This window comes from Madurella fahalii (assembly GCF_045866475.1).
Source record: "Madurella fahalii IFM 68171 DNA, scaffold_2, whole genome shotgun sequence".
Lineage (NCBI taxonomy): Eukaryota > Fungi > Ascomycota > Sordariomycetes > Sordariales > Madurella > Madurella fahalii.
Window position 1 is genome coordinate 8,160,583 of NW_027263972.1, and position 21,655 is coordinate 8,182,237.

Sequence of the window (21,655 nt, forward strand, 5' to 3'; positions counted from 1 at the left end):
GCGCTGTGCCCCCGGCTACTGTGCGAAACCTTCCGGAAACATGTACACCAAACACCAACTTTCGGCAGTTGTTGGCTGAGTTGAACGGGGGAAGCGGAGAGGGGTAGAATGCGACGAAAATGGCCGAGTCTTACTCGGAGGCGGAACATTCTTCCGCGAGTCCGATACATGGGGAACGGTCGAACCCTTTGGACGCCCTCGTGACAGACCCAATGTCCGGTGACGGATGAGGAAATGTTTGATGTCAGGAAAAACCAAACAGCCAGATCAGCTTTTTCGGGGGTCAAAGGATCATCCAACAAACATCTAGACCGAGCAGAGCATACGCCGGAGAACTGCGGGGTTCAAGGCACAGCACCCAAAGGGCTGGCATCTAGATGGAAGCACACTGTGGAAAGGCACTGACTCGCGCGCCAACAGCGGGAACTCGGACCTCCTCGATATGGCCAGATATCAGGGATGAGAACGAGTTCGTGGCTCCCTTGACGCGGATCGCTCTTTCGTCTGGACTCTTCCCTCCCCTCCCCCCTCCTCTCTTCCCTCCAAAACACTTCTGCTCGAGCTTTTCCTCAGCGTGGATGGTCCGGCCAGCGCAAACCGAACATCACCTCGCGTTATCCGCCCTTCTCACATGCAATACCCTCTCGGACCTGGAGTAATCCCTACCGGGAAGGGCTTGATGTCGATCATGCTCGCGCTACTCGGTATTCGCAGCCCAACCGTCGGTGAACCGAGCCTTGAAAGTCGGTTGCTTCCCACTGCCTCTCCCGTTTCCCTGAGTAAATAGGTAGGCAACTTCATATCCAGACATGAGTTTTGGTGAGAGAGCAATCATCGCACCACGAGGTTCAGGTAGGGTTATACCTCGGCAGGAGTTGACCCAGCGTTCCACTGCCGAGCAGTGTGAGGGACTGCGCTGCTCGAGTCACTGAACACATCAGGAAGGTGTCATCATCTTCGTGCGGCGCCAACCTCGTTACTGCGTGCTGAGTTAAAACTTTGTTGAGCATCGATCTAGGGTCCAAGGCAGATCGGACGATGTGGGCCTGACAGCCTGCCCCACCATAGGTAACCTTTTTATACGTACTGTACAGTACCTAGTGCAGTCAACCCCACGTTTGGGTTTGACACTTGACCCTTGTCAACGGCCCGGCTTGTGAAACCAAGACCCGTTTTTCTGGAGCTCTGGCCGGATCAATTGGAACGTGTTCAGAAGATGCAAGCAACCGGTGAGCTCACCGCTGGCCGCGCGCAAACATCCTGCCTGAAAAGCTTCCGACGAGCACAGCCATGGCGTCGGGACGCCAATTGAGCTTTTTACTCGCCTTTTTGTGTTTCAATGTCCTCTTCTTGAAGCTGGGCGCCGCCGCTGTGGCGGACGAGGGCGAGTCGATACTGCACAGCGAAATCGGCCGCCAGAACAACCAGAGCCTATTATGGGGTCCCTATCGGCCCAATCTGTATTTTGGAGTGCGCCCCAGGATACCTAAGAGCTTGATGACCGGCTTGATGTGGGGCAAGGTCGAGACGTACACAGATCTACAGGAGAGTTAGTCGTTCTTCCCCCTCCCCCTCCTTTCCCCCCTCTTAGGGGTATACTGCAAACGCAACCCCTGTCTTGTCTGCTGCGCCGTGAGCTAATAGAAGTGCGTGATATGCAGCGGTCCGGTACACATGCGAACAGAATGAGGGCATGAAGGGCTATGGCTGGGAGGAGTATGACCCGAGGAAGGGTGGCGTCCAGTCGATTCACGACATCGGGAACGGCATCGACATAACTACCTCGTTCGTCAAGATCCCCGGCGGCGCACATGGAGGCAACTGGGCGGCTCGGATCAAGGGAGTGCTTGGCGAGGGTTCCCCCAAGGACCGGAAGACGACCGTCATTTTCTACGTCACCCAGGAGGGTGCCAACTCCGAGCTCCAGGCGTTGGAGGGTGACGATGACAAGGGTTACGAGGGAGATGTAACGCTCAAGGGCCGCTCAGAGGCATTGGGAAGTTACAAGCTCGTTGTCACCAAGGGGGAGGGAGTCCAGCCGAAGAGCGACCATGAGGTTTCCGAGCTCCGCGGACCGGGCCAGACTGTCGTCCAGTCCCTGACCTATCCGGACGAGTTTGTCTGGCAGGCGAAGCCGATCATATTCAAGCAACTCAAGGAGGGCGTCGACTTCCTCGTGGAGAACAAGTACGATGCCGTCAGCCCTCCCCCACCGTGGCAGGTGTACCAGCTCGCCAACCGCCCCGGCCCCGGAAATGTGCAGATCGTGCAGAAGATCTTCGAGGGCGACTTTGAGTTTGATGTCCTCTTTTCTAGCGAGTCCGCAGGCAAGGAGCTCACGAGCGCCGACCTGACGAGGGAGATCAGGGAGGCAACCGAGTCCTTTGGCGAGCGCTTCTCCAGCGTCTTTGCTCCAAAAGCGCCGTATGACGCCGACAAGTACAAGCGATTTGGCAGGAGCATGTTTTCCAACCTGATTGGAGGCATTGGCTACTTTTACGGACAGTCCATAGTCGATCGCTCATACGCACCCGAGTACGAAGAGGAGAACGAGGGCTTCTGGGAAGAGACTGCCGAGGCCCGAGCCCGCCGGCAGGAGGCGCCGGAGGGGCCGTATGAGCTCTTCACCAGCGTCCCGTCCCGGCCATTCTTCCCTCGGGGCTTCCTGTGGGATGAGGGCTTCCACCTGCTTCCCATCGCCGACTGGGATATTGACCTTACGCTGGATGTCATCAAAAGCTGGTTCAATCTGATGGACGAAGACGGGTGGATTGGCCGTGAGCAGATTCTCGGTGCCGAGGCACGGAGCAAGGTCCCGCCTGAATTCCAAACCCAGTACCCGCACTACGCGAACCCGCCGACCCTCTTCCTCGTCGTCGACGAATTTGTCGACAGGCTCCGCAAGATGAACGGAAGCATGCCGCCTAGTAGGGAGCGCATCACGCGGGACGAACCCCTCGCGACGGCATCTCTTGACAACCCTGAAGTCGGCCTCGAATACCTCCGCCGGCTGTACCCTCTTCTTCGGCGCCAGTTCAACTGGTTCAGAAAGACGCAAGCCGGTGATGTCAAATCATACGACCGCGAGGCCTACTCCTCCAAAGAAGCCTACCGCTGGCGCGGCCGCACTGTCACGCACTGCCTAACGAGCGGACTAGACGACTACCCGCGCCCGCAGCCACCACACCCAGGCGAACTGCATGTCGACCTGATGTCGTGGGTCGGCCTCATGGCCAAATCACTCATCAACATCGGCGACGCGCTCGGCGTGGCCGAGGACGTGGACGAGTTCAAAAAGGTCCTCGACGCCATCGAGCACAACCTCGACGACCTACACTGGTCCGACAAGGAGGGTTGCTACTGCGACGCCACCATTGACGATTTCGAAGAGAACAAGCTGGTCTGCCACAAGGGCTACATCTCGCTGTTCCCCTTCCTCACGGGACTGCTCAAGGCAGATAGCCCGAGGCTGGGCAAGGTCCTGGCGCTGATCGGCGACGAGGAAGAGCTGTGGAGCCCCTACGGCCTGCGCAGCCTGAGCAAGAGGGACGAGTTTTACGGCACGGGCGAGAACTACTGGCGCAGTCCCATCTGGATCAATATCAATTACCTCGCTATTGTCCAGCTTCACGTAAGTCTTCCCCTCGTCACCGTTCAATACCTTGACTGACCCCGGAATGAACCACAGAACATCGCAACCCAAGACGGCCCGCACAAGGAGGCAGCCCGGGACCTGTACAGCCGTCTGCGCAGAAACATTGTCAACACGGTGTACAAGAACTGGGAGGAGACGGGTTTCTCGTGGGAGCAGTATAACCCCGAGACGGGCAAGGGCCAGCGGACGCAGCACTTCACTGGCTGGACCAGTCTGGTGGTCAAGATTATGGCCATGGAAGATCTCCCCAGCTCCGGCGGGGAGGGGAATGTGCGAGATGAGCTGTAGTTCTCGTGCTTCTTTTGCGTGTTACGGCCAGATGAGCGTGATTCGGTTTCAAAAAAGAAGTTGTATAGTATATACAAGGATCGGATCAGATCCGGGGGGAGGGGCGAGTGAGCGGGCGAGTTTGAGAATCTAATAGAGATGATATGACGGGATTTATGCGCGGTGGCGGTTCTCCGCCGTATTGAGATAATGTAATCCAGGGCTAAGGTCAAGCATATGTTGTTCCGGGAGATAGCAGCAGTGCGGTCAAAGCGAGCCGGTAACCACAGATGGACCATCCTTTGCTACAAATCCGACTAACCCTTCCGTTTCCATGATCAACTACAATTTTACACAGCAAAATACACAAACCCTGTAAAGCAAGTATATACCTATTTCCCCCGCGTGCCAGCCAACCCGTCCCCTTTCTTAGCCACCTCCTTCCGCGGCAACACCTCGACCTGTCGACTGAGAAGCCTCCTCAGTTCTGGTGAAATCACTTTCTCAAGCTCCTGCCGCTGCTCTGGCCGGGCAGGTGCCTTGCCGTTATCGACTCCTCGTGACGGCGAAGTCGAGGACGCAGCAGCAGGAACAGCAGCAGCAGCTGGAGTTACAGAAGAACTCGACCCGGGTCCCTGGGACAAACGCAGCCTGGGCGCAGGGAAATTCCCCTTCTTATCGACAGCATCTACCAGGCGCTGAAACCGCTTGAAGAGAGCCTCGGCGCGGATGAGCGTCGAGTCTAGGTCGATGGTGCACGAGAGCTCGTTCACTATGAAGTAACTCGTTAGTGTTCTGGTCGCTGAAAAAAGGGGCGACGGATGGAACCGACGTACCGTATTTCAACACTTCGTCAAAGTGCTTCAGATGCGCCATGATCACATCCCGGTGCTTTTCTAGAATCGCGAGTGCCACAAACAAGTGGAAGTTGCTGCTCAGATAGTCCGTCCACAGCACCTCCCATAGATGGAGCACGTCCATCCAACCGAACTCGCGCTTGTACCACACAAGCAGCATGCGGAAGAAGAAAAAGAAGTTAGTGCTGTCCGCCGACTCGAGGTGCGCGTACAGCTTGGGGTCCATGAACTGCACGAGATGGTCGAGGGTGCGCAGCTGCGAGCGCATGCCCGACTGGTCGCGCAGGAAGTTGCGCTCCATACGCTCCATGAAGCTCTTGAAGCCCCAAAACGCCATGGCGTCGTCCTGGAAAACGGCGTAGATAGGCGCTAGTAGGTCGGACATGCCCTGCACGTAGCCTAGGTCCCGGTTGAATTCGTTGTAGGTGAGAAGCATTTCCTTCAGCTGCTCCATGTGCAAGTTCGTGCCGACGCCGGCGAAGGGAGAGTCGGGGTCGGGATGGGGGATGTCTTCGCCCGCGAAGATGGGGACGTTCCTGTCGGTGCGGTGGACGTCCTTTTCTGCATGGGTGTTACAATCGCGCCTGAGAAACGTTCTATACTTCGAGGAGGAAACTTACCTATACGCGCCCGTTGCTCTCGCCACCACTCACCCTCCTCGCCTTCTCCACCCTTGTCAATCTGGCGCTCCCACCAAGCTCCCTTGAGTTTGATGTACGCATCCCGCAGCGAGGCCGCCTGCGCTTTCCGCTCGTCGCTTGTGCTGTACCACTCGTGCACACCGAGGAGGAACAGCCACGCCTCCTTCCGCACGCCATCGTCAGGATCAAGCCCGCCATGGAACACGCGCTCTTTGACCTCGTCCACTGTAACAGCCAGTCGGCCCGACCGGGGATCGAAGAAGCTCTTCCACTCCTTGAGAGTAACCGGCCTCCTGATCTGCTCCAGCGTCAAGCTGCTCGTGCTATCGAGCAGCTCAAACTCGCCCACGTCTGTATCCTCCAATTCCATAACCTCTCTAGCCGTCCATATCCTCTGATTCCGGTCGCGCTCGCTCTGTTCTGCAATTCCCATTGCCCACCGCGCCAGGTAGATCCTAGCGCTATCAAACTCCTCCTGTAGTGTCTGCACCTCGGGATTCCGCAGCAGCCTCCTGACCTGCGGTGGCATCCGGGGGTTATCCAGCACATCCTGCGCCGCCTGCCTCGTGAACGTTGTGACCTTGCTAAACTTCTCCATGATATTCCATCCCGTCTCCTTGACAAATTTCATAAACGGATCCATCCCGCCGTCCTCACTCGAGCCGCCACCGGCGCCCCTCGAGGGACCGGCCACTCCCCAACTCCCGCCGCTGCTCCGATCCCTTCCGCCCGCGGCGGCCGTCGCACCACCCCCCGTAACCTTCCCTCCAAACGCCTCGCTATCCTCCTTGGACGGCTCCACCAGGTAAACATTCGGCTCCGCCATGCTCCTCTCAACAACCACATACCTCCTCAGCCACCTCAGCACCTCATCCCCGCCCCAAAACATCTCGCCCCCTTCGCCAAAGGGATCGAACCGGTCCCTCGCGCGACGCTTCTTCTGGAGCATGGTGCTCTGGCACTCGTTGTCGTGGAAGAACAAGGCGGGGAAGCTGTCCCCCGCGCGCGAGTTGATGATGACGCTGCCGTACCACCACCCCACGCTGGGGGGCCGCACCAGCAGGCTGTACACGGCGCTAACGGGTATGGCGAAGGCATACTGGCCCAGCGAGCCGCGGTGCGACGTGACGGTCGGCGGGGGCGGCACGAGGTACGACTGCTTGGGCGGCGAGTCGCCGTCGCAGAGGTCGACCTTGACGTAGATGGAGGCCGCGTCACCGAGCTGGGATTCGGGGACCCAGGCTAGGAGGAGGTCCGACGAGGCCGGCGAGCGGGAGGCAGAGGACGAGGACGAGGAAGGGCGGTCGGCGCCGGAACGAGAAGGGTTCTTCTGCTGGAGCAGGGCAATGTAGCCCGCTATGTTGTCCTTTGCGGACGGGGTCGGGTGGATGTAGACTTTGGATTTGGAGAAGAGCAGCTTGACGCCGCGGCCAGTTTCGGTGTGCGTGATGGTGTCGTAGTCGCCTTCCTCGTCGTCACTCATGGCGTATAAGCTTCCTGCTGGGGATGCGGGACGGGGAGGATGGGATTGGGAGGAGAGAGATGATGTTGTTGTTGTCGTCTGCTGTGATGGCGGCAGGTTGGATGACGACGACGTCATCTTTGTGATCCTGGTCATCCTCGCCGATTGCACTGGGGAGCGAGGGCGGCGGTTGCCGGGCTCGTCGATGGCCTCGGAAGTGCAGTGTTTGTAATTGTACGGTCGAGATGCATGGCCTGACAGCAGGCTGTCAGTCGTGGCTGGTGTTGTTGGGGTGGCCACGAGGTCATTTAAGCTCGTCTGAAGACAGCCCCGCGCCAGTAAATCAGACATGGAGGGGTAGAATGGATGTACAGGTACCTGTGGTTTGCCGTGGTACAGTGCCGGAAGCGCGTACTTCTACATACCATTGGCTGCGGCGCAGCCACATTTCGCCTTAGACGCGCACCACCCCGACAGAAGTCGTCGTCATCTGCCACCGAGGCACCACGAGATGGCTTGACAGGGCTATATGAACGCTTTTACAAAGTGTAGCTGCTGCCGACATGCAGAAGCAATAAACCGCATATTGTTCACTGATGAGGAGGAACCATTGTCAAATATCCCAAGTATGTGCCGTAGTATATCTTGCGAAAGCGTTTCCTCTCGTTGCCGTAGCCAGTCCGACATGAGGAATATCGAGAAGGAAAAAGAACTAGGCCGATAACGTCCAGCCCGCAGTGCCATCCCACAATATCGTTCCACGCAATCCCCCCCCCGTCTTCCTCTTGGCCCCCGGAAAACTCTCCCTCTCGTTAGGGGACGCTGGATGCATTGGCTAGGCATTCCTGCGCTTTCCATGGACCAAGTGTCGCACATTCAAGCATCAGACTGGCCCCGCTGATGAATTGCAACTATTACCGGATACACGCCAGCCGAGGTCCTGCAAAACGGTACCGGAAGTGGACGTGCGCATCTTCGGCTGGGAGTTTGTCTGATGGCTTGTCCGTAGTTCCTTATATCTTGACCCTCACCCTTCACATACTTCTCCCCTCCCCCTTTATCATCTCGGGCGTGGGCCACTCGGCAAGCCTGCCCTAGGCCCGCTCGGGAGTCCGTAGCCCCTCCCACTTCCGCCTGTGCTTCCTCCACCTCCGCCTCCACCGCCGGGGTAATCAAACCCTCCATCCGACCACGGGGCATTCGCGCTCATAACAGGCCGGTCATTGCGTCTTCCGCCCGCCTGAGCACCAGAACCCCCCGCGGGTCCATCACCACCACTACCGCTTCCCCCACTCCCCCAACCCCATCTATTCCCACCTCCCTGCGTCTGCTGAGTCGATTGCTGCTGCACCCCTGCCGGCGCCTGAAACGGGCCGCCGGTACTAGGGCTCGCCGTCCTCGCTCCGCCCCAAAGCCTCTGCTTCAACTTCTCCTGCGCACTGAACCCCGACGACGCGCTCCCCGTCGGGCTTATCGCACCACCCCTCGCATTCCCAGCTGGCTGGTAACTCCCCGCCCTCTGCCCCGGCATCCCAGGCCTTGCCTCACCTCCGCCGCTGCCACCACCACCACCACCACCACCACCACCAGCAAAGGGATTCCTGTTATTCACAAACTGCCCCCTCCCACCTGCATTGCCAACCCCCCCGGCGTTGTTATTACTATTACTATCCCACAAACTGCTCAGGCCCGCAGCCTGTTGCTGGCCAGGCCCCCCACCACCACCACCATACCTCCCTTGCTGCGACGCGAATACCGGCTGCTGTTGCGGTTGAGGAGGGGGGGCCTTGGGGTCGGGCGGGAGCCAGCCCGGCAGGGGCTGGCCCTTCTCGGCGTAGTAGGCGCGCAGCACGCGACAGACGTGCGTGTCGTCGTCCGTGTCGCCGTCGGCCTCGCCGCTGAAGTAGGTGCGCTGGAGCTTGGACGCCGTCGTCACCAGGTTGCTGTACCACGACGCCATGGCGGCGGCGGTTCTCGTTCTCGTTCTCGCTCCCTCTCCTTATCCCTCTCTCTCTTTCTCTCTTTCGCGCTTTTTGTGGTGATGATGTGATTGGGGTAGAAAGAGTAGTAATGTACAGTAAGGGGTTATATATACAGTGGGTACGTTATCGAATGCTAGATTGCCTGGTCGGGGAAAGAACCTTGATCGATTGATTGATTGATTGATTGCGGTCGTCAGGAGTCGGGTTGGCGTGATTGTTGGTATCCGAAACGTCTTGGGAACGGGGTACTCCGAGTTTATGGCCAGAGATATACGGGATCGGGATTGTACGATGGTGGCGATGGGAAAGGGGGAAATGCGCTCCAAGTCTGGTGGAGCTGGTGGTGGATGGAGAGTTGAAGTTGTGCTTGGGCGCTTGCAGTGCACATCCAGAACTGTTTCACCGCAGGCATCGGTTTACGACCCCACTCGAAAATGCCAACGAGAATTCTTCGGTCGGCCAGCAGCATGCATAAGCCAACAATTGTGCTGCGGTCTGCGGCACTGTCCGCCGAGAGACAATTTATAGCAGCAGTAGATAAGCCTAACAATTGCGTTGACAAAAACCGAACCTCCCATTTCGGGTTCCCGTCCTATTACATAACGGACGAAGTTCTGACCCGCTGCTGGTGATGCCAACGACATAACCCACCCCCAGCAGAATCCACAACTTAAAATGCAAGCAGCTTTGACCTCTCTGTTTCCCTCTCCACCTCGATCTCTTTCCTTTTCCGCGCCTTCATCTTGACCACGCGACCTCTCTTCCTCTTGTCACCGGCCTTGGTCTTCTTCTTGGCCCCTTCCTCATCGTCCTCCTCACTGTCGTCCTCGTCATCATCCTCGTCACCGTCGCTCTCGTCACTGCCAAGCCAATCCTCGATGTCGGCCAACTCCTCGTCGTCGCTCTCGTCGAAATCAGAGATGTACTCCACCGCGCCATCTGCTTCCTCATCTTCCTCCTCCCGCTCCTTCTCGAGCTCCTCCTCAGACTCGGCCTCCTCATCCTCGTCGGCTTCGATGCCCTTGTCCATGTCCTTGTCCCGGACGCCCTCGCCCTCAGCCTCGAGAGCATTGAGCACCTTCTTCCATATGTTGGCATTGCAGTTCAGCGGCTGATCACCGTATGCGCCCTGTCGCAATCTCTCAAGGAGCTCTCTCTCGATTGTCCGCTCCAGCTTCGCGGCCGCCAATGCCTTGCGCTCTCTTGCCTCTTCGCGGTGTTTGATCTTGGGTGCCATCTTCGGTACCAGCTGCTCGCCTAGTCTGGCCTCCTCCGCTGCTATCCTGCGCATGCGTGTCGCCACCTGGACCAAACGTGTAAGGCGTTGCTTGCACTTGTGGAGAAGGAATTTGGGGAAGTATTGGAGCCGCTCCTCGATCTGCTGAAGTGCTTGTTGATAGTTCTTGGAAAGCTTGATCTTCTCCCACCATTTTGAGGGCATATGTGCTCTCTCGATCTGCTCGAAAAGTTGGTGAGCAAATCTAGGCCACAGTGCGTCTCAGGCTTTGGCGTCAACCTCGCATCTTGGAGCACGTACGGTCTTGATGTATAGATAGATCGTCCCTTTGGGTGACGCCCTAACGGTCGCATATCGGCTGTTGGCAAGGGGGCAACTCTGCCGGTTGCACAGGCCGCTGACCTGTCCTGCTGTCAGCCAACAATCGCCGAGAGACGGTGCAAAGACCGACGTACAGAGTATTCATTTCGGCAAAAGTTATTCCCTTTCGTCGTCCTGGTAGAGGTTAGGACGTGCGGAACGGGAACACGAAGGAGCAGCCGGGGCAATGCCTACTTGAGCTTGAAAGCACAAAACTGTTCTGCAGGCTTGTGTCAGCACCCCGCAGCTGATTTAGATGAGTAGACAATTCCTCACGGTTTATAATCTGCCATACTATTTCGTCAGACATGGCGAACCGGTTGACTGTAATACCAAGGCCGAATTCTGCAAGGGCGGTGTTTGAGAGGTTGGGGAGGGTTCGCCGTAATGCGAATCAGTCTGGCTGGAGGGGCTAGCAAGTGCGATGCTAAGATAAAAAAAAAAAAAAATATTAGGTTCGGTTTAGGTAAGAAAACTGCGGTGCTTAGCCTTTGCCTTCGCTATCTTATCTTAGCGCAACCAATCATGCTGTCTGAGATACAGGGTCTGGGGAGCTTCCATCTCCAAACTTCTACGAAGCAGGCGGTTTCTTGCCATGCACGCAGATTTGCACAACTCGAAATTCCGTGCGCAAAAAGTCAATGTTTCGCCATGTGGTGAGAAGAGCTCCAATCTGCCGGCCATGTACCTCTAGGATGGCCTTAGGTCTCTGGCGTCGAGCATGGCTTCCCGTTCATAGACGCGTCCACGAGCTGGACCGTGGGCTGCGGACGATTGACAGGCCTTCTATCCTCGGCAATGACACGATTTACGCCCTCTCGTCAGGTTCTGGAAGAGCAGGAATTGCTGTGGTTCGTGTTTCTGGGCCTGGTTGTCTTGATGTATGCTACCCTTGGATTTTTCTTAATATATATACATATATATACATATATATATTTTCCTTTCCTCCCAGTCTTGATTCAGCCCCTTCTCACACTCTATAGGTCTACCGAGGACTATGCCCAACCAAAGCTCCACCCAAGCCGAGATATGCCGGCGTGAGGACCTTGTTTGAACCCGGGCCGGCCCACGCGTCCGACGCCGACATTGTGGACTCCGACTCACTCATTCTTTACTTCCCCGGACCCAAGACGGTGACTGGCGAAGATGTCCTTGAGCTCCACGTTCATGGAGGATCTGCAACCGTGAAGGCGGTGCTCTCCGCCATCGCCAAATGCTCATCGCCAGCAAAGATCCGTTATGCCGAGCCGGGAGAGTTCACTAGACGCGCGTTTCTCAATGGTCGGCTTGATCTCGCTCAAGTCGAGTCGCTGGGCGACACGCTTGCTGCTGAAACGGAGCAGCAACGGCGAGCAGCCGTTCGGGGCAACTCGGGTGTTCTTGGCCAGACGTACGAGGGCTGGCGTGAACAGTTACTGCTTGCTCGCGGCGAGATTGAGGCACTCATCGATTTCTCTGAAGATCAGCACTTCGATGAGTCACCCGCTGAGCTTCTCACCAATGTTAAGGCACTCGTCGATGGGATACTTCATTCCATTCAGCTTCATAAACTTGGGAGCCAGAGAAGCGAACTCCTTCGAAATGGAATTAGAATCGCGCTTCTTGGTCCGCCCAATGTCGGAAAAAGCTCGCTGATGAACCAGATTGTTGGCCGCGAGGCATCGATTGTCTCATCCGAGGCTGGAACCACCCGTGATATTGTCGAAGCAAGCCTTGACATCCAGGGTTATCTTTGCTCCTTCGCGGACACCGCCGGGATCCGGACGAAGGCTTCAGAATTAGTCAGTAATCCCGACGGAGCCTTGACGTCCACCATCGGCGCTATCGAGGAGGAGGGTATCAGGAGAGCACGACAGAAGGCACTCAATTCGGACGTTGTCATCGTCTTGGCATCCGTTGAGCCGACAGAATCCGGCGGCCATCAGATAAGCTACGACGTCGAGACGCTGCAATTAGCGGCAAGCGCACGGCAATGTCTAGTTGCGGTGAACAAGAGCGACGTGGTGAGCTCAGAGACGCTCAAGCTGCTTATTCAAGATTTCAAAGCCTCGGCATTGGCGGGTCTAGGCCTTGGAGATATAGAGCCGCTTCCCATATCCTGCAAGGCTGCGGCATCACCACTATCTGCAGGGCTGACTGACCCAGGAGGGGTCCATACCTTGACCGGGAAACTGGCCCAATCATTCTCCGCTCTCACATCGCTGCCTGGCGACATGCAGCACCTTCTTGGTGTTACCGAGCGACAAAATCAACTCCTATCCGAGGCCGAGAAGCATCTCGAAGACTTCATGGCCGAAACACGAGCCTGCAGTCCCAATGATGAGCCCGATGTCGTTCTGGCCGCCGAACATTTACGACTTGCTGCGGCGCAACTCGCTTCTATAACGGGACGCGGCGAGTCCGGAGATGTCGAGGAGGTTCTAGGAGTCATCTTTGAAAAGTAATGTGTCACCAATGCAGTCTCACGGCAGATCCACTAACCGAATACTAGATTTTGTGTCGGAAAATGATTGTGCCATGTAATTCTTGTCTAAAAGAAGGTGTTGTACAAGATCCCGTGAGGAATCCGAGCCTCTAGTCCCCTTCTAGCACCGTCTATCCCTGGGAAAAAAAAGGAAACCTCCCGCCTATCGCCGCCAGACTGTGAAGTCTATCCTGGGCGCCGGAGCGCGGACAATGCCGCCACCCCGGTTCCGCCCACCCGTCTTTGTCTTGTAATAGTACAGTACACTCATACACTCTATAACCAACGCCGAGACCCGTCCCGAAAGGAAATATGGAGGAAAAGAAGCCGCGGCGCGTTCCGTCCCATCGAGCTAGTAGCGGCTCAGGGATGGTGCTGTATTACTGGGGGGAACCGCCGCATTTTGAGGGCTCAAGAAGCCTGAGGAACCTCTAGTGCTGCTTGTCATCCTCATCGTCCTTGTCGTCCCTGCCCCAGTGGTCAGCTCCTTTTTCTTGGCTTGCGATGATGGGACCGCAGAAGCACACACTTGTTGTACCCGGAGCGGCCATAGTTGCGCATCTTGTCCTGCTCATCATCATCCGAGTTGCCCCTGAGGCCGTGGTGTTAGTTTGTGGCTGGCTGGTCCTGTTTGCTGGGAGCACTCACTTGTTGTAGCCGGAGCGGCCGTAGTTGACAAGGGAGCTGGTGGTGAAGGAAGCGGTGGCAGCCATTGTGAAGATTGTGGTTGGAGCTTGGAAGCTAGGGTTGCTGAGTGTTGCTGGTGGGGAGTTTGTGGGAGTGCTGGAAAGTTGGTGAGTGAAGCTAGTGAAGCTTGTGAGGCTGGTATGCTGTCTTGCGAGTTTGTGTTGCTGATGCTGATGATGGAAACAGAACCTCAGACAGGGCACCGAGAGAGGTTTATATAGACCTTTTTGCGAAGAGGCCATGGCATTCGGGAACAGCATACAACTCACCCATCACCAATCTCGTTGCGCCGCCATCCCGGCGTAGGCGGCAATGCCTCACGAGCCCCCAAGTTCCGATGACATAAGGCAGACATTCTGATGTCTCCACAAGCCTCAGGTGCCTCGAAATACCAATTGGACGCAAAGATGCCTTGGGGTGTTACAAGAGCATGCACCCCCAAAGTGTGACTCGGCCGGGAGCGTGGGACCGGCGGTGTGGACTGAGGCTCGCGCAGGTTTACGACGCTCAGCAGGCGGACCCAGTTACACGTATGCGGCATAGTAGCAGATGCAGCGCCTCCTAGCCGTGAGATCCGGACATTTGGTCCTGCAGGGATTTGGCCGGTCCCGAAGGCGTTGGGTATCAAAAAAGGCAGTTGGACGACAGAAAACGGCTTGGGGGCCGAACTCATGTATTTTTTTTAAACAAGACCTTAGCCACTCCCGTAGGGCTGAGGCTGTGAGACTGGTCAGTTTGCTGCAGCCTGAAAACTCTCTGTAAGCGCCAGTTGGGGTCGCCAGCCCGTTAAGGCGGAGCCTCTTGCATGCAGGATCTAGAGACAGCAGGTAATCATAGTATTCCGGCCAATTCGGTTGCAATCTCTACCTGCTGACAACACAGCTTTCTAGGCATCATGTTTTTTTCCCCTGCTCGGTGGCATCGCGCCTTTTTCGCGCTCTCGCTTCGCTCTCGTCACGAGTTCACGTACCTCAGGGTACTCTGCCCTGTGCCCCCGCCATGGCGCGGAATCCCGCCCGGATTTTGGACATGTGCCGATCGTGGAATCCCGCAGGCGCAGCGGGAAACCCGGTCTCCGAGTCACTGGTTAGACACGGCCACTGCCGGCCAATCCGCAGTCGTCCTGCAATTCCGTTCGCAAGACGTATCGCGGGCAACCAATCTGAACGCCGTTGAGTCAATTGATTCCATTCATTTCTCTTCACCCCGTCCGGCAAAAATACGTCAGATCTTACGTGCGACGGAACTGCGCGTATCCGAAAACCTGGCACTGGGTCGTCTAATGGAGATACTGATGGGGCTATGGCGTCCGGCGTGACGTGCCTCCCGGCCCTTCTTCTCCAAGAAATGCGCCGGGCTTCTGGATTGGACCATCCAGCTCGATGGGACCGCTCAGTCCCTGGCTTGCACTGAGAGTTGAGTTCTCTCGGTACGTAGTTCTCGATGGCGCTGGGCCACCGAGGCTAAACCCCATGTTCATGGATGCTGCGTATCACGCACCACGCAGCGTATGTCCTTAGATGGGGGACCACCCAAACAGTGACGGGGCTTGCTCTTAGCCTGTTTTCCTCTCAGTGATGCATACTCGCCGGCCGTCCACCCAACGCTGCTTCTTAGAGATGTCATCTCCGACTTTGCAGGCTCATGACAGCGGTCGCTTACTGTCGTTACACTGGAGCCCCTGGTCATCATGGATTCATCATTAACACAGCGGCGCGGTCGTACCAGACCCACGGGGTGATGCCGTTCCGGGGGAGAGTTACCGAGCAATAAGATTTCCACGCGACCCTAGCGAGCGCGGATCCAACCTTAGTACCCGCCGCAGGATTCCCGAGCTTCGGTATCACGGTGTTACGAGGGGGGACACGTCGCCCGAGGACCTGTGTTGTTTCAAGTCTATTTCAGGTTCCTACTCGCGGCACTCATGGGGGCGTCTATGGCCTCGCCGATGTCGAGTTCTTTTGCGGCTCTCTTTTGCCACCGTTGTGATGCGACACTATCAGATGGAAAATCGGCTGCCTTGGGACGGGCGGTACCCTGCTCAAACCAACTTTTTGGGGTACCAGCGCCACCGCCGCCACGTGCGGTCCAGCATTTCGAAACCAGTGGGCCGAACCACCCCGCCCCCCCTGTCCCGCACCGCACCGTTCTCCCGGCCTGCCCCTGGGGTGTTTCGTCTCTTTCAACAACAAGCACATCAGCCGCGGAAACGGCTGGTGCTTGGCGTGGAGGTGGCCTTCAGCTCCGGCCAGATCTTGGGCTATACTAGATTTGCCTGCATCGTGTTAGGCCATCCCAGGCTGCAGTTTAAGGCTGAGAATGGGTTGCCTGAGTCAACACATAGCTCCGAGAACGACCACTTATCTCTAACGTGGGGGGCGATAAATCCGCAAAAAGAGCCACCGAGCGTTACTCATCTCAGTCTTCGGACCGGGGCCTGTGTCACGTATCTATTCACGCCCTTAAAGAAGCTATTCTGGCGAGCGATGCTGATCGGCGCCGCTCATGAGCGATGGACAAGTGGGGGCCGAGACGATGACCGAGCCCAAATTTTGTCTGAAGGGCCGCGATTGGGCGAGTGCCGCGCGCCCTCGGTCCCGCTTCTACTGCGTTGACTTGTCATGATGGCCGTTGCTTCCGGTATTCTCAACAAAACCCTTCTCTTACTTGCATCGCTCAGTCATGACATACATTAGTATGTCTCCGTACCTCATGCGTACCTGATGGAACTCGCGGCGACAGGCTGGCGAACGAATGGGTCCACTTCTGGAGGCCTGTAGGACGCTTGTTGGACGAGCCAAGGCCCGGGAAAGGATCCCGCTCCGCCAAGGCGGCCCTGGCGGCCCCCAAAACTCAACAGCAACCTCTGTCCTCCCGTGGTGTCTCCGCCTCAGGATAGTCCCGTGACCTACAGGCAGCGCTGCGCCTTCGGGCCGGAGAGTTCTCCATATTTTCTCACTGACTCGCTTGTCTTCACTTCATTATTCGACAGCAGTACGACAGCACCGCAGCGGCCGCAACCGCCTTGGCGGCCCGGAGGTAGGTCAGCAACTGTCAACGTGAGTCTCCAACATCATATTCTGCCCTGGATGAGGACGCTAATGCAGCTTTGTGTCACTCCAGATCGCTATAGTCAGTCTTGGACGCGGCCGACGTTTGAGCGCCGAGTCAACGTTGCAGAACCCGGTTTCGAGGTTCTAGCCTCCGCCTCTCCAGGCTGGCGCGGAGATATACGAGGCTAGTTGCGTGCCTTGCAACGGAGCGGTATCCATCCCGCCAGGAGGGGCAGAGAGACCAATTTCTACGCTATGACTCGGTGAGTTGAGAGTGTCTATACAGAGGCTCTATAGCTTCACCTTCTTGATTTGGAAGCCGGTCACAGTGAGTTGCGTGCACGCCGCCGTCCTCCCTACTCGGCTGAAGACACCCTCATCATCCCGGCGGCAGTGACTTCCGACGTCGAGCATTCCGCAGCTACGTCCGACAACCTCAAGCCAAAGCGAAGCCTGAGGAGCGGCGTTGTAGCCAATGGTGTGACTCTGGCGGCGTCTTAGGCAGCGAAGCCTCGCCTCCACGTCAAGCACGATGGCGGCTTTCTGGAGTGAAGGCTGGATGGGCGTCTCGACGCCGCCACTAGATTTGAGACGGCACCGCAGACAGCCCTGCTAAGCGAAGGATGGTGATCGTTTTGATTAGTCGCTGAATCAGCGATGAGCTGTTGGCCGTACGGACGCTCCCAGAAAGAACCTGCCCAGGGTCTCGAACGTGGCTGCCGTGGCTTTGAAAAAAAGGCGTGATGTTTGTTGACAGCTGCCTGGGCCAGAGGGGGTATGCGGCTAGTGATACGGAACTTTGGTTTAGCAGATCCAGTGACCTGAGACGGAGGCACAGCTGAGGAGATGGCTGCTGCCGTAGAAGATCCAGGCTGGAAAGTCCCTTCGTTGTAAATGCTGTTGCCTGAGGCGAAGGCCTGGCCTCATTTCCGCATTTTGGGGGTCTAGAACTTGTTGTCTGCGGCTTAACGCTCTTGGATAAGAGGGCAGTTACTAAGCCGTTGAGGACACAGCAAGACTTCTACACATAGCATGACCCTTTTTTTCTAGCTGACGAGTTCTGTTGTACACCAGCCACATCCTGTGGCTCGCGATGCCGCGCCACACCCGATACCAAAGCTGGAACAGCAGTGAAATACCGTGTAACATCCGGGTCCACACACGTAATTCAGAGCCTAGGCCCCCTGCACCAGACTGTTTCCACAGGCCGTCCTTTGTTCCTGAGCCTCATTTCCATCCAACCAGGAAGCTTCATCCCCCCTCCCCCAGCACGAGCGTTGCCCTTTGGACTTGTGGCCCGATGGTGGCCTGTGTTTGTGGTTGACAAACTCCAAGTCGCTCATTGAAAATCCATTGTTCACTTCTTTTTCCTTCTTGTGTGCTTTGCCGCCTGCGCCCAATCACGACCAGGGCTGCTGGGTTTTCGAGCTCCACTGACAACTGCGTCCTGGAACGCGACCGCCCGTAGTGCTTGGGACGGCAGAAGGGACCCCCCAGCTCTGGCGACAGCCTTTCTTGGAGACTGGAGAGAGCTTGCCCGCCATCATTTTGTGGAACCCCTCCTTGGTGGCCCGTCACGATGCCGAGTAAGTCTCGATCATCCGTTCCTCTCTCTTTTTCTCTTTCCCTTCCTGCTGGCCCTGCCCGCTGGCTCTGCCCGCCCGTGGCTATTTCTGCGCCCGCCGCGACTTGAGGCAGTCCGACGCTTTTCTCGGTGCACCGAGCCTGCCTCGCCCGGTTGTCACGACCCCGACTGGCGTCACATAGTCCCGTCCTGCCCACCATTGTGACCCGCTGCGCGCCCTCCCGCCGTCTCTGCATATCCCTGGCGTTCCCGGTCTAGCTCCCCCGGAACACCTCTTGCCCTTTGGTGTGTGCGACCCGGCCTGCCCAGGAACTGGCGATCTGACCCGGGGATATCTCTCGAGCTGCGCCGGGCTGTGAGTCGCGTGGGCGCTCGCCTCTCTGCTGGATCCCAGCTCAAGCTGCCAACTCTCTCCTCCGTCGCTGCGCTCCCTCTTGACACGATCGTTGCTAATAACACCATGGAAGACCTCACGGGGGACGCTTTCATATACAACCAGGCCGTGTACGTCGATCTCGCCCCGGCCCTCCTCCTTTCCCGTTCTGCCCCTGAATTTCACTGACTCACGCCCTGCCGACAGAGGCCATCCCGTGAGCGAAATCGAAGACTGTGCGATTGCTGTCGATGCGACATACTTCCTCCAACTCCACCTCGATGTTCTGCCGGGCAACGAGCCCCTGGTCCCGGCCCTTGGGGGCCTGACGGGTATCCAGGGACGCATCGAGCAGGAGCTTGATCAGTGGCAGGCGCACAAGGTTACCCCATTCTTCATCTTCGACGGCCAGTCCATTGCCGGCCAGGACGACGTGACGGTCAGGCGCGGTCTAGAGGCCAACGCGAAGACGGACATTGCCTGGGAGTTGTATTTCAACAGCCGCGCGAATGAGGCGGTATCAGCGTTCGGCCAGAATATCAGTACGTGGCCGACGTCTGGCGAAACGACGCGCCTTTGCTAACTTTTGTAAGGTGCCTTTCGCCCCCAGAATCTCTATCCTCTCCTCCAGTCCATCCTCAAGCAGAGGGGGCTGCACTTTCTTGTTCCCCCGTTCAGGGCCGCCGCCCAGGTCAGTCTGCTTGGTTTCCCCAGCCGTGACCATCTTCTGACCCTGCACAGATGGCATACTTTGAAATGTGCGACTCAGATCAGTGTGCGGGCATCATGGGCCCCGCGGAGCTCCTCCTGTACCCCATCCGGGACTGCCTCATCCGCACCATCGACTGGGACGCCAAGAGCCTCTTTGCTGTTTCAAAGAAGCACTTGTTGAAGACGCTGAATGTCAGCGAATCGTTGTTTGTTGACAGCTTCTTGATGACTGGGACGTCTTTCCTACCGCCATTTCCGCCCCTCGCGGACCAGACCATCATCAAGAACCAGCCGTACACGGTGTCTGATGCAGTTAATATGCTGCGGACCGCCGAGAAGTCGGTTACGATCGCCTGCACCAGTTTCCACGACATCCTGAAAACCCAAGACCCCGATTGGCTCGACAAGTACCGCAAGGCACGAATGGCCGTCGACCACTTCATCTACATTGCCGAAAACGGCGAGATCAAGGTTCACGACTACGAGCACCTGACTAGGGACAATCACGAGTATCTCGGCCTCCAACTGCCCGCCGAGCTGTTCCACTATCTCAACACTGGTCTGATTGGTCCCCGCATCCTGACCTGGATTACCCACGGTCAGCTGCAAGTTCTCCCGACGCTTGATGGCGTTGCCTCGGACGAGTACAAGAAGCTGGTTACCACGCAGTCAGTGCGCATTAAGGAGGCGGCGCTGAGCCTGCTCATCCCCCGGCTAAACCGTGGCATCGTATATAAGAATATCACCATGAAGGTCTGGTATGATCGCAGCTATTCCTACACTATCTGGGACCGCCACGAGGCCAAGGTCAACTTTACCCCTCAAGTCGCCAGTTGGAGCATTCGGGAGACGGCCTTCACCACCCACTTCCCACAATTTGTACACGGCTCAATCCTGTCCGAGGTTCTGGCGCTGAAAAACCCAGACTTCGTTCCCTTGACGCTCTCGAACCAGAACCAGAGGCTGAAGGGCGTTGTCTCGGCCGACGTCATCAAGTCAATCTGCCTATGGAGGTTCCTGCATATTCGGGGCTATGTCAATGACCAGCACGAACTGACGAATTGGGGCTCGGCATTAGCCGTCGCCCTTTCCGCCCTTGAGCCGACGGTCAACAAGTACCCGAGCTTTCCCCATCTATACGAGGCTGTCCTGGTTGCGTTTGAGTTGATCCGATTCGAGCTTCTCAATGCCAGAAATAAGCATGAGGAGCTCCGTGGCCTCCCCCTGAATGGTACGGAGGACGACCAGTCGAGCCTGCTGCTGATCAGCAGATGTGCAACCTTGTTGAAGTTGCGGCACGAATCAAACGGCTATACCGGCCCGCTGAGTAAGAACCTGCTGGCTTTCCGCTCACTGGTGTCGGAGGTGAGGTCCGCAGATCGCGACCTGGTGGAATCCATTCTCGCCTCCATGTTCATGTATGCGCAGGCGAAGCGGAGCCGGGATGACAGCTGGGAATTGAGCCATCAGTATGTTTTGGAGTCCATTGGAAACCGCTTCTTAGGTATAAACACCAGTACTAATTCCCCTCGCAGACTTCCCTTTCTTCACGATCCTGACGTTGCCCTCGGAATTGCCGTCAAGACGTATTTCGACGACATCCTGCCGAATGACCCTGAAAAGGCCCAGAAGAAGAAGAACTTCCCCGAATCTTATGTACCGTTCGCCTTGGCTTTCGCCGAGGATCTGGATATCGCCTGCGAGTTCTTCGATGCGCTCCACGCTGGCGTCAAAACTTTGAGCGCCAAGGACATTTCCGCTGTTGACCGTGCGACCTGGGATAAGGCGGCGAAGTTCCTGGAGCTGAGGAGATAGGCAGGCTGGCCTGGAAGGTGATTTGCCTGAGCTGATGATGTTGCGCAAGGAGGCCAACGGCCGCCTGCCTGTAGATTAGTCTTATGAGGTAGGCCGAGCAACACCGGGAGCACGGGTGATCAATTCATCTCGGTCAGGCTTCTACGTTGCTGCGTCAGTAAAACTTTTGAGAAGTACATCTTCTTTTTTCCACGTGTGACAGGTGGAATCGCGGGACTAACCGGATGTTTCCACCGTTCGTTCCGAAGCGGAATAGACTCACCTTACGTCTTACGGCACAGCCACAGGGCACCTAAACATAGCTCGTCGATCCGGCAAAAGAACAAGGATATTTTGTACAATTGCCCCTATTCAGGTGTAATCCCTGGGCGGCAATGGGGAATTATGATGTGATAATGCTTCACCACCAGCAAACATGGGATATCTCGCGCCCCTTCCTCAGTCTGCCTCCCCTTCCTTTTCCATCCTGCTTTCCCCGCGCCCCAGCCAACACAAACTCTTTAGCC

The 21,655-nt window shown here is 57.0% G+C and overlaps 7 protein-coding genes across 7 annotated transcripts; 3 read left to right on the forward strand and 4 right to left on the reverse strand.

The window, feature by feature from the left end:
* Window positions 1–1,290: 1,290 nt before the first annotated feature.
* CWH41 (Processing alpha glucosidase I) lies at window positions 1,291–3,943 on the forward strand (the record flags this gene model as incomplete). Its single annotated transcript, XM_071060604.1, has 3 exons — window positions 1,291–1,549; window positions 1,662–3,631; window positions 3,689–3,943. The coding sequence occupies 3 exons, from the start codon at window positions 1,291–1,293 to the stop codon at window positions 3,941–3,943; spliced, it is 2,484 nt and encodes an 827-aa protein (XP_070916705.1).
* A 371-nt stretch (window positions 3,944–4,314) lies between these two features.
* Window positions 4,315–7,233, reverse strand: GYP7 (GTPase activating protein; the record flags this gene model as incomplete). The annotated part of the gene is made up of 3 exons (XM_071060605.1): window positions 4,315–4,694; window positions 4,759–5,340; window positions 5,400–7,233. The coding sequence occupies 3 exons, from the start codon at window positions 7,231–7,233 to the stop codon at window positions 4,315–4,317; spliced, it is 2,796 nt and encodes a 931-aa protein (XP_070916706.1).
* Window positions 7,234–7,942: 709 nt separating this feature from the next.
* MFIFM68171_05186 (Sec1-binding region of Mso1-domain-containing protein) lies at window positions 7,943–8,842 on the reverse strand (the record flags this gene model as incomplete). Its single annotated transcript, XM_071060606.1, has 1 exon — window positions 7,943–8,842. One exon carries the CDS (start codon window positions 8,840–8,842, stop codon window positions 7,943–7,945), a length of 900 nt encoding a protein of 299 aa, XP_070916707.1.
* A 692-nt stretch (window positions 8,843–9,534) lies between these two features.
* On the reverse strand, window positions 9,535–10,771 carry mak16 (the record flags this gene model as incomplete). Its single annotated transcript, XM_071060607.1, has 5 exons — window positions 9,535–10,320; window positions 10,402–10,503; window positions 10,557–10,596; window positions 10,657–10,681; window positions 10,738–10,771. 5 exons carry the CDS (start codon window positions 10,769–10,771, stop codon window positions 9,535–9,537), a joined length of 987 nt encoding a protein of 328 aa, XP_070916708.1.
* Window positions 10,772–11,156: 385 nt separating this feature from the next.
* MSS1 (mitochondrial splicing system protein) lies at window positions 11,157–12,971 on the forward strand (the record flags this gene model as incomplete). The annotated part of the gene is made up of 3 exons (XM_071060608.1): window positions 11,157–11,342; window positions 11,445–12,901; window positions 12,953–12,971. 3 exons carry the CDS (start codon window positions 11,157–11,159, stop codon window positions 12,969–12,971), a joined length of 1,662 nt encoding a protein of 553 aa, XP_070916709.1.
* Window positions 12,972–13,356: 385 nt separating this feature from the next.
* Window positions 13,357–13,638, reverse strand: MFIFM68171_05189 (uncharacterized protein; the record flags this gene model as incomplete). Its single annotated transcript, XM_071060609.1, has 3 exons — window positions 13,357–13,393; window positions 13,455–13,517; window positions 13,574–13,638. The coding sequence occupies 3 exons, from the start codon at window positions 13,636–13,638 to the stop codon at window positions 13,357–13,359; spliced, it is 165 nt and encodes a 54-aa protein (XP_070916710.1).
* A 5,072-nt stretch (window positions 13,639–18,710) lies between these two features.
* On the forward strand, window positions 18,711–21,149 carry MFIFM68171_05190 (uncharacterized protein; the record flags this gene model as incomplete). The annotated part of the gene is made up of 5 exons (XM_071060610.1): window positions 18,711–18,754; window positions 18,831–19,165; window positions 19,217–19,314; window positions 19,365–20,803; window positions 20,870–21,149. 5 exons carry the CDS (start codon window positions 18,711–18,713, stop codon window positions 21,147–21,149), a joined length of 2,196 nt encoding a protein of 731 aa, XP_070916711.1.
* Between the last annotated feature and the right edge of the window lie 506 nt (window positions 21,150–21,655).